This window comes from Anser cygnoides, chromosome 26 (genome assembly GCF_040182565.1).
Source record: "Anser cygnoides isolate HZ-2024a breed goose chromosome 26, Taihu_goose_T2T_genome, whole genome shotgun sequence".
NCBI classification, from domain to species: domain Eukaryota; kingdom Metazoa; phylum Chordata; class Aves; order Anseriformes; family Anatidae; genus Anser; species Anser cygnoides.
The window spans coordinates 5,312,050-5,327,365 of record NC_089898.1 but is presented as its reverse complement, the minus strand read 5'-3'; the positions used below and the strand labels follow the sequence as shown (position 1 = coordinate 5,327,365).

At 45.8% G+C, this 15,316-nt stretch overlaps 1 protein-coding gene across 22 annotated transcripts in view; it reads right to left on the bottom strand.

Annotated features, from left to right (window-relative positions):
- Positions 1-15,316, bottom strand: part of AAK1 (AP2 associated kinase 1) — a 96,646-nt gene that overhangs the window by 63,282 nt on the left and 18,048 nt on the right. For all 22 annotated transcript variants that reach the window (XR_010826653.1, XM_066983519.1, XM_066983522.1 and 19 more), the window contains exons 3-4: positions 5,458-5,576; positions 3,372-3,480 (exon numbers count right to left, since the gene is read on the bottom strand). Coding sequence is in view for 21 of the 22 variants with exons in the window: in XM_066983519.1 (XP_066839620.1) it covers positions 3,372-3,480; positions 5,458-5,576 (228 nt within the window). In the remaining variant the exon portion in view is untranslated. The remainder of the gene's footprint in view (positions 1-3,371; positions 3,481-5,457; positions 5,577-15,316) is intronic.

The window sequence follows — 15,316 nt, the reverse complement described above, 5'->3', positions numbered from 1 at the left end:
TGACCCTCTTATCCTTGATATGACTACAGACAGAGCCAAGGACAAGTTGTTCCATCACCTTACCAGGGATGGAGGTGAGGCTGACCAGTCTATAGTTACCTGGGTCCTCCTTCTTGCCCTTTTTGAAGACTGGAGTGACATTTGCTTTCCTCCAGTCCTCAGGCACCTCTCCTGATGCCCACGACTTACCAAAGATGATGGAGAGTGGCCTAGCAATGACTTCCGCCAGCTCCCTCAGCACCCATTGGCGCATCCCATCAGGACCCATGGACTTTTGGATGTACAAATTGCTTAATTGGTCGTTAACCCAGTCCTCATCAACTGAGGCAAATTCCTCCTTTATCCTGACTTCCTCTGGGGCCTCAGAGATACAGTGCTCCTCAGGACAGCCTCCGGCATTATAGACAGAGACAAAGAAAGCATTCAGTAACTCTGCCTTCTCTTTATCTTCTGTCACCAGGGCACCCACCTCATTCATCAGGGGGCCTACATTGCCTCTAGTGTTAGTTTTATCTGCAATGTATTTGAAGAAGCCCTTTCTGTTGTCCTTGAGCCCTCTTGCAAGGTTTAATTCTGAGGAGGTGTGGTGGTTTTACTTGGGTGGGCTGCCAAGCTCCACCACAGCTGCTCTCTCACTCCCCTTCCTCAAATGGAAAGGGGGAGAAAATATGCAAAGGGCTCAAGGGTTGATATATGGACGGGGAGAACACTGAACAATTATCATGACGGGCAAAACAGACTCAGAGTAGGGAGATGGTAAGATTTACTGCCTATTTACTACTATCAAGCTAGAAAAATGAGAAACAAAGGAAAGAAATCGAAAACACCTTCCCCCCATCCACACTCTTCCACCCCCTTTCACCAAGTGGAACATGGGAATGGGGGAGTGGAGGTTGCGGTCAGTCTATGGCACTTTGCTGTTCCTTCTCGGTCACTCTCTTCCCCTGCTCCAAACTGGGGTCCCTCCCACAGGATACAATCCTTCCCAAACTGATCCTGTGTGGGCTTCCCACAGGCAGCAGCTCTTCAAGAACTGATCCAAACAGGGGTCCATGCCACGGAGTCCACCCATCAGGAGCACACTGCTCCAACCTGGGTCCCCCATGGGCATCAGCTCCTGCCAGGTCCCCTGCTCCTGCGTGGGCTCCTCTCCACGGGCTGCAGCTTAAGCCCGGAGTCTGCTCTGGTGGGGGTCCTCCACAGGCCACAGCCTCCTTCAGGGCAGATCCACCTGCTCCGCTGTGGGCTCCTCCACAGGCTGCAGTGTGGAAATCTGCTCTGCCGTGGGACCCATGGGCTGTGCGGGCACAGCCTGCTCCACCAGGGGCCTCTCCACACGCTGCAGGGGAACTTCAGCTCCAGCGCTCAGAGCACCTCCTGCCCTCCTTCTGCATGGACCTTGGTGGCTGCAGAGAGCTTTCTCACTCCTCTCTCGCTCCCAGCTGCTATTTCCCAGCATTTTTTCCCCTTCGTTAAATATGCTTTCACACAGGGGCAAACAACATCGCTTAGTGGCCCAGCTCTGGCCATTATCTAACATGGGGCAGCTTCTGGATTCTTCTTGCAGAAGCCACCCCTATGGGCCCCCGCCACCAAAACCTTGCCACATAAACCCACTACAGGAGGCCTTAACTTTCTCAGTTGCCTCCCTACATCCTCTGACAACAGCCTTATATTCCTCCAAAGTGGCCAGCCCTTCCTTCAATAATCTGTAGACTCTCCTCTTCCACTTGAGTGCAGGGTTGCGATTCTGCTTGGTATTATGTTCCTGCCACATGAGATCCTGAACTCCACCATCCCATGGTCGCTGCAACTGAGGCTGCCCTCAACCTTCACTGCTTCACCCAGCCCCTCTTTGTTAGTGAGGACAAGATCCAGCAGTGCTCCTCTCCTAGTTGGCACGTCCACCATTTGCATCAATACACTGAAGGAACCTCCTGGACTGCGGATGGCTGGCTGAGTAGGCCTTCCAGCAAGTGTCAGGGTAGTTGAAATCCCCCACGATAACCAGGGCCTGTGATTGCGAGGCTGCTATCAGCTGCCTGTAGAAGGCCTCGTCAACTTCCTCATCCTGATCTGGTGAAGCTGAATTGAATTGAAACGTAAAATTTCAATTCCCATGCTTCAGCCTCAGTGTTGGACACAGAGAGAGGCATGCGTCAAGGATGGTATCTGCAAGCTTGCAGCTCTTCTTTCAAATGGACAGAAAGGCCTTAGAAAGACAGAGCTTACTTCATAAGCCCAAAATCTGGCACAGAGTGGAGAAGCTAATGAAGCTGGCAGGAAAAGATTCTGAATTGTCATGGTTTATACTTCCCTCCAGTGGGCTCTGCAACACAGAGCTGGGTATGAATTTACTGGCGTTGCCAGGACCCTTTCTTGCAACATTTCCTGTGCTGTTTAGGACTAAACTTCTAAAGGAATCATAACAGAATTTCTTTGTAAAAACCACGCATAACATTCCTTTTGCAAGCAAATAAACCTAACACAAGCCAGTCAAGATTCCTGCACCAAAACGAACCAAAGATGGCGTGGCAGGACAGAAGTATGTGCAGTACATGTTTAAAGGCATTTCAGAATCAAAACGTTCTTGCTATGATGCACCTGGCTTCAGTTAAAAATCTGAACAGTCTTGAGAATACACATTTCCATGAGTTGCCACCATCGAAAACAGCCAGACTCCTGAAGTCGCCTGGCCAAAATATTCTTTTTGCTTAACACTCTATTCCTGCAAGAGGCATTTGAGTACAGCATATGCGTCATTTTCCAAACACCAAGTTCTAGCCATAAGAGATCAAAGCTTTGGGACAGCTGAAAAAAAAGTGGAAGAGTCTGTCTGGCTAGAGACAGACGAACACAAAGGTCAGAGGTAAAAGTAATGCTTTTTGGCTTCACATTACCCATTTCAAGCTTCTTCAAGAACAATCCTAAGTCAAACTGAAACAGAAAAAGCTTGCAGTATGACATACTGTGAAGAACAATTTCATTCCACAGCCTAGCTGCTATAGAAGAGCAACTTTTCGTGTGGCCAGCCTATGGAAAACAGCAATATATACTTACGGGTTCCTTTCACAACAGAAAGGATCTAGAGCCATCCTGGGCAGCGGCAAAGGTGGTAACAGTCCTATCAGAGCCTCACATATCATCCACTTCTCTACATTTAGTTTAGCTTTGCATTGTTCAAAACAGTTCTTTCGTATTCAAGGATGGACCAGGCCTAGGAATAAGGTTGCTCCATCCTTCCATTTAAAAAACAAACAAAAAAGACAACCAAAACCAACAAACAAAAACCCACTTGACTTGTGCAAGTTCCCTGTAAGCACTGGAAAGGGCCTATCTACCAACGAGGAACGCTGTGAGCCCACACTCACCTCGGCAGAAGTCCATTAGTATCAGCACTTCCCACACATCGCCACTGCTTACTGAGTTTATACTGGAATCAATGTATCCAACAATGTTCTTATGGCCAGATAGATCCCGCTGCAAGGTAAATATATTCAAAGCATAAGACAGCCATATAGAATGAGTAGCACTTTAATCTACAATGCACAGCTTTCCTAGTTCTTTCCTTGCCTAAGCACAAGCTTTTGCCAGTTTGGATTAATCATTGTATACAACTCAATCAAATCGAAGGTCTGTCTCTACCTGTTTTGCTTCCAGAAGGAGCTGAGACAAACAACTGAGAACCAACCAACCTACTGAACTAACTCATTCAGGGGTCAGTGAGTCCAGATTTTTGGATGTTCCCTTGGATGGCCAAGGCCAAGCTCACTGCAGCTGCTCCTCCTTTATGTAGGGGGGAGAACAAGGCAGCTGTTTTGCAGTGGCTGTGCACAATGCATGTTCTGCTTACTTTTCTCCTCTCCTTCCTCTCTCTTCCACTAACAAACAGTATCTCAAATCTTTGCATGCTTAAAAACCACTCAGGAAATAAAAAAAAAAAGTTGTTAGCTTGGTTTTAGAAGTACCTTATTTTACATGCCTTGATGGATTAAAGCACAAGTTCTCATACCAATGACTTATCTATGACATGCTGAACCTGCAGGGAAGTTGTTTTTGTGACTGCCAGAGTTACACACGTTTCCAGGTGTGACAGCCACTCCCATGCTGTGCTCAGCTTTACCAGTAAAAGAAATCTAGATTTTGCTGGTAACATTTTGCTCTCTTCAGTAATTCTGTAGTGCTGCAGAAAGCTAAGTTTAAAATGCTTCTTTATTGCACAAAAGCTAGGAAATAAGATTTCCTTTTACTGATGTACTTGTTTTTCACAAAGATTAGTGCTTATGATAAGATTCAATATGAGAGTGAGCACGTCAGAAGGACACTTCTTGCATTCGCTTCCCAGGTTAGCCACACATTTCAGAGACACCAAAAAGACAGAGACAATGGAAAGCACTGGCAATTAAAATCCAAGTAAACAAGCTTTGTGAGCACAGTTAAAACCTTTGATGTAAGATCTAATCTCAACCTTTCCCATGTAGCATTAGCTATGGTGATGACAAAGTATGCCCCAAAACCTCACCGCACTATCTCACAAAATCCAGAAGTTAACTTTGAAGGTATTAACCTAATTAAAAGCTACTTTAAAAAACACTCTGAATTGCTACAGGTAAGAGCTTCTGATAAGAAGATAGTCTATCCCAAACAAATACTTCACATTATGAATTAGCAGAATGCATATTTTCTGTTTTCTTCTCCACTTCAGTTACTCAAAACGTTCATTGATACCTTGCAAATACAATTTCAAAAGTGGCACTTCCCACATTCACTAGGATCCAAGCAAGACTAACCAAATCCATTTAGATCATCTCAATGTTTTATTTGTTCAGAGATTAATAATTGTTTAAAACAACTACTAAAATAGCTATCCTATTACCTAATGCCTTGCATCCAATAATCTACAGAAACAAGCCAAGGCAGTAACTACCCCACACATACTGGTTTCAACCCACCAGCCTCACCAATACTGATATAGCCCTCATCCTAAACCAAAAGATTAGAAGCTGTTGTGACAAATTCATCTTGGCATGGAAGTCTTCCATTCATGTACTGATTTGTGTTCAGAAACTGCTGAATCAGAATTATTAGCCTTCGAGATGAAATCTCGAAGAGAAACACCCCAAACCGCACACACCTCTTCAGCTCTTCCCTTTCCCATCAAGTCTGGCATTGACATAGAAGATTTTTCGTCCCCTCCTTTTCCCGAGATTCCCTCTGCCTTTTCAGCTGCTGTGTTTCTCTTGACCACTAAAACAATTTAGGTTTTAAACAATTCAATCCAAGATTTTTTTTTACATAGCTGTGCAACTCTAAGAGCTAGGTGTTTCTAGAAGAATGACAATTTTACTAAGAACACAGTTTGTGATGCAACACTACACAGCTCGAAGGCAGAAGGTGACCGAGCTCTCATGACGTTCCCCTCCTAGTCAGGGTCCCCACTACAAAGCGTTGACTTACCATGATTTGGATTTCTCTTTTGCAGACTTGCAAGTCGTACTCGTTATTGACGTACATCCGCTTCAGGGCACATTTCATCCCATTGTTAGTTCTCACAAGAAACACTATTGCAAATCCACCTGCAGAAAACACAAAGTTATCCCATTCAGTACAAAACAAAAACTTCCCAGTTCTTGCTTCCAACCCTTGTCCCTGCCTCCACCTGCCTTCTGAGTACAGGCAGAAGAGGGAGGGCACTCGGCAGCTGCTAACAGCACCATGGTGGGAGCACCCCTTACATCTCCTTAGCTCCAGAGACTCCAGCTCTGCCTAGACATTTAACATCTCAGTTATAACAAGCAATTACCCTGGTTCTTGTCCTGTCAGACAGTCCTTCATTGCTCCAGCAATTTCCATTACGACGCAGAAAGATGAAGTATAAACAGCAACACCGCCTTGGACAGAAATCAGAGCTACAGAGCATCTACTGAATTACTGAAGGCCTGAATTTAAAAGGCTTCCCAACTTTTGAAGCATCTAAGTTGCACAAACCAGCTTTGTAATGTAAGAAACAGAAGAAATCCATCTCCCACACATAGTTTGATATTAGTGCTTTTAAAAGAAGGACAGAACAAGAAAAAAATAATCCATTTTGCGGTCCACCAAGAAATCACCAAGAGTGGTGATTCTATAAAAACTCAGTCACGTCCCAAAGAGCTCCCATTTACAGGGTTTGAGCCTTTAAGTGATTGTTACCATATCCCATTCTTTAAAAGCTGCCAGAAACCACCTGATCAACAATAAATACATGATTATATTTTATATGTTTGTACATAATTATTACTAGTGGTTATTTGGCACTCACATAAGCTCCATCCTATCATATAAAATTCAACAAGCAAAGCAAACCCCATTTCTGTAAGACTTAGTGTTAAAATATATTGCATTTGACAACACCAGTCTTGCAACAACTGGTGCTTACAAGCTGTTCACAAACCAAAAACAGCCAAAAAGGCCCATTGAAGCTTTTACTAGTATTGGAATTTGTTTTTTACTACGAAAAGATTGAAAAGGAACGAATGAACAGACAACGCTGCTACGTTCGAAGTACAGCCCTCCTCACTGACCAACAAACGGGTTGGGCACTCCAAAGCCCATCTTCCAGAACAAGCATAGAAGAGTTGTGTGCAGATAACGTACGTCCACGCCAGGGCTGCTAAACAGCGATCTCTTAGCCAAGCACTTCATTTTGTACATCATAATTTGTCATGGGAACCAGACCCGCTGGGTTTTCCAGGGAAGCCCCACTGACTTTTTGGAGCAGAGGTAATGCAGAGCTGCCCCAGAGAAACTGCAAAAAGATGTCACTGGTGTGTGGGGAGAGGGAAGTGGGAAGATCTCTATTCAGGTTCTTAAAGAACTGTAACCAGGCTGCAAAATGGATATTCAAATTCAGAAAAATGGGACATGGCCCTGGGACACAGCAAGCCATACACATGCTGCTCAGTCCTGCTAGAGAGGCTTGAAAACCCTTGTAGTTCTGGAGGGCCTAATTTCTTTCCTCAAATTCAGACACAAAAATAACCCTGTCTCTCTCCCTTAAGCTGCTTCAAGTTGAGCATCTCAAATTACACGTCATTTTTAAGAACTCCTAAACCCGCAGCCTTATTGTCCTATCCTGGCCACATTTGCCTCATTCCTGGGGAACAAATCTGCGCATCGCACTGGGCTATCTTTAGCCCAATGGATGTCTATGCTGAAGAAAGCAAGACAGCACGCAACTGATTCCACACACACACACACACACACCTTACAGCCTGTAATGGAGCTGTAAGAAATAAGGAACCCATAATCAGCACCACTTTCCCACCTTCTTAAAATATCACACTTTTTAAAATCATCGGAGAGATCAGGTTTGGGCTTATTTTTTTCTGTATAATACTTCTATGGATCACAGAAATCCCAGAGAAAACACTTTTTTAAAAAATTTTTTATTACAGAGTCTCAGTCATCATCAAAATGTTCTGGGAACCACAAGACTTGCGTTTATTTTAAAATGAGAAACTCCGAAGGTGTCCACCAGAAGCTTCCCCTCCTCTCCAAGGGCTCATTTCTCGCAGCTCCTCCTGCCAGGCCCGGAGGCCAGCAGGACACCCTCTCTCTGCTCCCTGTACCACGCTCAGCAGACAGGAACACATGCTGAGCAGCAGCAAAAATAGATCAATTGACACTTTTTTTCTTTTTTTAAAAAACAAAAACCACAGATCCACTAAATTCAAGGACCATCTTGTTCTAAATATTTGCTTCAGCTGAAGTGGGGCTGGCAACTCTTCACACCAACCAAAGATCTCATTAGCAGAGTGTTGTGCAAGGTACCTTTCCTCTACTCTGGATCCTGTACTAATTAACCACTGCACTCCTAGAGCACCCTTACTAGGATATGTACATCATGCAGGTTTTCTTACAAGCAACCAGGGCCAGCTGGCAAAGGAAACCACAGCCTCTGCAACAGAGATAAACCACCCCAACAGCTCAAAGAAAAGAGAAATTAAGAATTAAAAAATGCTTGCTGATACAGGCCTGCAACACCGGCATATTGGGACCTGACAGAAATATGGCCTGGAGCATCTTCCAAGTGGAGCAGCGAGAGCTGCATAGCTCAGGTGGAACTTCTCCCAAGGAGGATGGCTGCAAAGTTTGCCGAGAAGTTGGCGTGCATCTGATGTTCCTACACAAGTCAAAGGAAAATTACCTTCTTGTGTCCTTCTCTTCCTTATCTTCAACTCCTGCAAACTTCAGCTGACACCACCACAAATGGAAGCTGTGCAAAATCATTTAACTTATTTTGCCTGCAAACACACCTACCAATTTGGTTACTTTATTATTAAACTCCCACTGACAGCTGATTAAAGCATGACAATTTTGCTACTAGTAAAAGCAGCACGCTTCTCTCCAGAGAAAACAAGTATTGATTTAATCGGGCTACATACAGCAATTTTTATACAGGAAGCTACAGTAAGTGTCTGTGCTATCTGAGATGCAAGACTTGATGATCCACATCCATTCACGAGAGGATGCCTATGTTTTACTTTCTAAGCAACTATTATGTCCTCTGCTCCAATTGCCTTAGTTAAAATAGGCCATAATATTCCTTCCAAATAACAGTTAACAGCCCAGTGTTTCACTGTACCCGGGATGTAGTCCAGAAAGGCACAGCAACATCAAGAACATCTAACTTCCCTCAGGTAGCCACTGCACATTTTAAAATCTGAGAAGGTGTGAAAAACGCCACCTCAATTTGAATTCCTCAGCATTTATTACACCTTCTGCTGCTAATTGGCTTCAGCACCGCCAGCCTTGCATGCAGAGAGCAGGGCTGCAAAGCACTCAGTAAAACAGCAGGAGGACGAAGGAAGCAGAAAGGGAGAGAGAAGAAGTTCAAACAACAGCAACTGCTTGCTGCATTGCTCAGACACAAACAGCTTCAAGGAAAACAAGACTGAAGTCCGTCTGCAGGACACTTGGAATAATTTTGTGAAGGTCGAGCACCTCCAAACTGGCTTCTGTACTCCCACAGCAACAACTTCCTTGGTAAGCAGCAGGCACAAAAAGCAGCTCACCCCTCAGCAAACTATGACAGAGAGCAGGAGGACCCAGCAGACGGCTGAAATCTTCACCTGGCAGCGTAAGAGAGCCCCGGGCAGCGTGGCTGCTCAGCACAGCCCAGGAAGGCACCAAGCGATCAAGCACCCGGACCACAGCCCACACTGCCTTGGGAAGACTTTGAATGGACTTCAGAGTTTTCTCTCACCTACCACACACTCTGTGGAAGAGGGAATTGTTCGCAGAAGCTGATGGGCATCCTCTCCTGCGGGTTGCAGCGGTGAGGCCAGGCGCTGCCCAGCTCCTGCTGGCTGCCGGGGAGACCTGCTCACTGCTGCGCTGAACACGCACGTTTTGCTTACGCCACTCACGCAGCACGTAACTGAACTCCGATGTTTTTCAGAACAATTAAAACTAGTACATTTGAGCTACTATCTTGTGAACTCCCCACTGTTTATCCCTTCCCTTTGCACGCTACCTAGCTGCACCACCACCACCACCCCAGCTGCCTCAGCTCCCAGAGCCTCAGACCACAACCAGCTTCTTCCTGCTTTATCCCAGTCCAACCCCCAATTTTGCTAAATCTGGACAAAGATGAAAGGAAATAGATCAGAGGCAAATTGACAAGCACTTATTATGAAGCACCACCAGATGCACATTACAGGAACATTAAACTTCTATTCTCAGTGACCAGCAAGCAAGACAACCCCTTCAACAGGCAGAAATTGCCAGCTGTAATGCAACGCGCCAGCTCCAGTACAACACAGACACGCCAGGATTTGTGTCCAAGCTAGACAAGGTCAGCTCAGCTGCCAAGGTCACCTCTGCTGCCTCAGGTGAAGCCAAAGAGCTGTGCTGCACATGGCCATGGTCACACAACAGCACAGCTTGGAAGCAAAGTAACCCAGGCACTAGGAACATCCCCACGTCTTCCCAGGTAGAGCCATTTTCCAGTACAGGTATGGAAAAGGAAAGGCAAGGGTCTAATTTGCACTTTGGATGCAATACAGCAAATAAATTCAGAGAGAAGAACAAAAAAATAAGCCTGAGAGTCAGTTCAGAGGACAGTTTTCCATCACATTCCCAAACAAGTGCCTGTGACTAAGAGTTATAAAGGAAATGAAACTTTTCCTGCAGAAGGCAGCAGAAGCTAAAATAAAGCACTCATTCTAAGAGACAAAAAGTTATTTACGTGCCCCTCTTAAGGCGTGCTAACACTGTTGGGCAGGCAGTACACAGTCAGTATTGCAATCACCGTCAGCTCAGAGCCGGCAACAGCCGCAGGTACCTTGGGAAACATCGCTGCCGGCCGCGCTTCAGCCCGCACCTGCCACCACAGCAGCACGGGCACGCGGCTGTCTCACCATGCGCTCCTCGCCTGACTGTTGCTACTAACTGGTTCTAGGATAAGCTGAAAAAAAAAGGGGAAGCTCCAATTATCCCCGGTCAATACAGATGCCAGAGCATTTTTCCATGCAGGCTTGTGTCAGCGTACTGGCTGGTTTCCAGCACCGGCTGTCATATTTTCTGCCCTTCTGTAATTTCAGCAGGATGCAGAACTCTTCACAGCTAGGCAAGCACTTCTAAACTAGGTAAAACCAGCTGCAAAAGCTGCACGTGATCCCCTCTCTTAGCTCCTCACGGGAGTGGAGCGAGGTAACAAGATAGCATTGCTGCATTTAAGTAATTCAAGCATACTGGACTAAAAGCTCCCGCAACCAGCGAGCCACAGCAGCCAGCAACGCCTATCTGAAAACAAGCGCAAGATGTTACTTCCAAGCAAGCTGCACAAACTAATCCTATGGTGAGGAAAACCAGAGAAATTCGTTGCTCTCTCCATCACCCTTTTGTGATAGGCTTTTCCAGAGCTGCCTTTCACTGGTGGACACAGATCAGCCGAGCTCAGTGAGTGCTGCTGGAGCGGACAGCTGTAGCACTGGACACTGCCCCACTTACCCTGATGAACACGACTGCCCTCTGGCACAGCCTGCGTCTGCTGGACAAACAGATTCACCTTGTCCTTGTCTGTCTGGAACAACACTGCTGGTGATGGTGGGGAAAGCCATCAGAAATGGTTTGTCCCCAGGGCCCCCTCCTACCAGCACCGTTACTGTATCTCCACACACAACTGCTTACCCAGCTGTTGGAGCTCCATTAAGTTCTGCTGCTCCGCCGTCTCTCGCACCCCTTCAGGTAACTACCTCAACAGCAGAGGAGGAACAAGGCAGTACCGCTGCTAGATTTTGTGCCTGTCAGACAACAGGCCCCCACAGTAAGCCTCATCGCATTCATGCTGAGCCAAAAGACAGCACCTGTAACCGAGAGGAACCCTCTGCAGCTGACAGCGTTGGAAGCACCAATTCAACAGATCTCTTCGCCGGGGTTAATCGGAGCCCAGGAGACTGGTCGGACTCTGCCCCGGACACATGAAGTGAAAGCAGGTGAGATTTCACAGAGCACACAGGACCAAAGCCCCTTTCACTAGTCACTGGTGAAGCACACGGCATTTTCCACGTTGCCCTGCTATGCTGATCCACCACCAGGAGCCATCAGATAGCTGCAAAACCAGAAATAGCTTCCCCCAAACACAATCAGGCAGGACACCTTTTTACAATCCACGCTGAATGTGCCTCCCAAAGATGTGAAGACAGCAACACGACATGTAGCATGATGATCTCCTACATGCACGTTTGAGCTCTGCAATAACAGCTAAAAACATCTCCATGGCACAGATAAGCATTCCCTGCACAAACAGCTCAAAGTTTTGTCTTAGATCACCACCTTTATCTCTTTCCAAGGCCATGCTCGATAATCCCAAAGCAGAAAGGTTTGAGAAGGAAGAATTACCCCTCTTTTCAGTTAAGGCAGGCAAGTCAGCAGGCCTGAAGGAGCCAACTATCACACCATTAATTCCACCTCTAAAAATCACTGCTTCATTTTGAATATTCTCCACTGCCCTTCTACAAACAAATTAACAATATCAGGAACTGTGGGAGTTCCAGATAAACGTCCTGGTTGCCACTAAAAACTTTACTCTTCAAGGGTGGAATTCTTTTCTGAGCAGGACAAACAGTGCATGTGGTTTTCCACCAAACTGTTTCCAGTGTTTTAGCTCTATCTCATCCACCTCAAAGCTCTGTGTTCAGGACTGCTCACGGTGCTTTAGTATTGAAGATAAAGGGACAGCCAAGTGCTTTGCAGATGTCCCCAACAACTGTCCCAGGAAAATTTCATCTCCAGGGACGGCCAGCAAGGCACTTTAAGCCCTGATTATGCTAGCAGACACTTCATTTTAAGTGCTTTGCCGAACCAGGCACAAAGTCACTCCTTATTTGCACAATCCAAATACTTATCGATTCTAACCAATCAAGAATTATGTCATATTTTGCCTTATCTCACAAACCAGAAGAACTTCCTTGGCATTTACTTTTCTAAGTACAAGAGGCAGGCTCAATATCCCCCTGCCTCCCGGTCAGGATGCTGTGATCCGGTTACAGGAAAACGGTACTGACTCCCTTTGATTAGGGTGTTTCCAACCTCACCATTCCCAAAGAATTACTAAAATACAGTTCCCAGCACTTCTTTTTCCATGGTTGCAGCCACAACACACAGATACAGCGTTACCCATCACTGGACATCATCACTTGGCAACCCCAGAGCCATTTTCTCTTTGCTGCTGTACTGAGAAAGCCACCCTGCACGCCTCCAACACCTCTCTTCACCTGGGATAGCATGCTGCTGTTTAACACAGCAGATGTTTTTCTCCATTTGTATATACACAGCAGTCATTCTTGATTACAAAGCACCAAAATACCAGGGCATCATTTCCATGGACAAAGACAGCTTCAGCAAACCTTCACTTTGGAATCACTTATCCTTCACTATAAACAAAAAAGGCCAAGAAAAATAGTTTGGACAAAGTTAGGCAATACCACCATCTGTAATTATTTTAAGACAACAGCCAAGTTCAGCCAACACTAGCATCAAGCTCTGCAAGCACATCAGGGAAAAGCACTCCAAGGTACCAGTACTTCTCTCCTGCAGCTCTCAGGGCTAGTTTTCAAGAATGAAAGGTCTCGGTTCTCCCCACCTATAAAGCAAGGATGAAGACGGACAAGTGACTCGTCTGTATGACAAGACGAAAAAAAACACAAGGTCCCCTAGAATACTCTCCTGAGACACACATTAGGGGTGCTGAGCTGCAGAGACAGTCAGAGAAACCTCCCATTACTTCTAGAAAGAATCAAATCTGTGTGACAAGCTCCGCTGTCAAAAGGAGACTCACCCAGCACCGCCTGTAGAAGGCACCACACTCGATCCCAAGAACACGGCGATAACGGGGAGGAAAGCCTAGGAAACAGTCCCTTACTGATCATGTCTTGTGTGATCTTGCATTATCCTCCACACGTATTTGCAAATTTATCTTTACACAGGCTTTTAATTTTAACTGTAGTTCCACTACTCAACTGTGTTAGGCACTACTTTTGTCAGTATTAATCTGCACTACTATATGTTCCGCTATCTTTTATTCCACTCTTTCATTGCCCAGCAGAAGGGTATTAAAATAGGTATCATCTCAAATACCATTTTTCCCCTTCTGATGCAACTTCTCCATCAGTTCTGAGTTCTTTGTTTCCAGGACAGGATACTTCACCCCAAAATAAGTTTTGTGTTCCAATATTACCTGTTTTTATTTTAAAATCCTCCCATGAACTGGGATCAGTATTGTGAAGTGTTCTGCTCTTGATACATAAAAGGGAATCGGAACAGTCGGGGTACACTGCACATTATTCTCCTGCTTTATAAATCATCTACAATGCCCTTAGAGTTACAGAGAGATGCCAGCATTAACACCTTTAAATAAATAATAAAAAACAAAAAAACAACAACAACAACAAACACATAACCACCCCCTCAGGACTTGTTTTTAAAGTCTTTCAAGGTTTAGTTAAGAAGCCACAGTGATGAGGCAGGCTTTGTGCTGGGGCAGTAATACTCAAGATCACTGCTGTATCACTGGGCAAAGAAAGTCCAGAAGACACTCATAAATCCCACATTCGCTGAGTTCAACCTGGAATGTTCTCTCTGCTCCCACTTCCCTGAGACGGAGACCGTCAGAAACACAAGCAATTTGCAAATAAGTCTTCTTTGCCTTACGTCACGGCCTTTTACAGTACTAATGTAGGAGAGCCTAGGATTAACAAAAAAGGTAAAAAAAATTAGTACCTGGGCAAAGAACACATAAGTCAGTATAAGAACACACGGGTTATGGCAGCAGTAGAAAGCAAAGGCGTGCTTACACAGCTCCCATCACACATCTGCCTTGCAGACAAGAGCCCTGGGGGCCATCTCCAGCAAGCAGATTCGTGCTGTAAGATTTGTTTTGGCCCCTCCAGGTGTCCAACCAGAGAAAGGGCAGAAAAGACCCCGCAGACTACAGCCACTTGTGGTAAGGCGGTGACATTGGCCTGCTCACCATCTCCTCCCAGCCGCCGCTGGGAAACCACTGCCGGCACACGCAGCAGCACCCCGGGGTGCTCCTTTGGTTTTCCTTCCTCAGACAGCTGAGGCCTTTGACCTCGCCTGGCTTCTAGGAGCAGATTCGGATACCAGCAGAGTTGGCAACATCAATCCTTTCAGATACAGGCCTTCCAGGGCACACCCTCAAACCTACACTCCCTTCTTCTCTGCAAACAATGCACTTCAGCAGGGTTTTCGCAGGAGAGCTGCATACCTGCTAAACAGACCTACGCTGCCTACAAGACAGAACAACCCCCTGATATCCGATACACAGCTCAAGTCAATTGGCTCAGCAGGTCCTACAACACCCCCAGTGTTGTTCTCACCGTCATCCTAGCGGGACTGGACTGAAGTTCACCCAGAAACCCCTCTCGATACCCCTTGGGTATGGCACAACATGTTACTAACAGGAAGACACGTTTGCAGAGGTTTCCTGGTTCTGCCACAAATCCCAAAGGGCCCTGACTCTAGACAAGAATCCAGTCTTAAAAGTGAACATTAAATCTGTTACTCACAAGCTTTCTTCAGTCTGGTTTAAGATTAACCACTGATACAGTCCAACGGTGTTTCCTACACCCTCTGCTTTTCCAGGAGACAGTAGGAGTTAATTTGCTACTATAAGTCTGCAGGCAAAGGGCATTTCAGTTTTCCCTGAGCAAGGACTTCAGACTTGCTGCAGTTAAGCAGATAACCGCAGGATCACTAGGGTGGCCCCAAATATTCTCTTTTTTTATGGTCATCTCCACCTAAGCAGCAT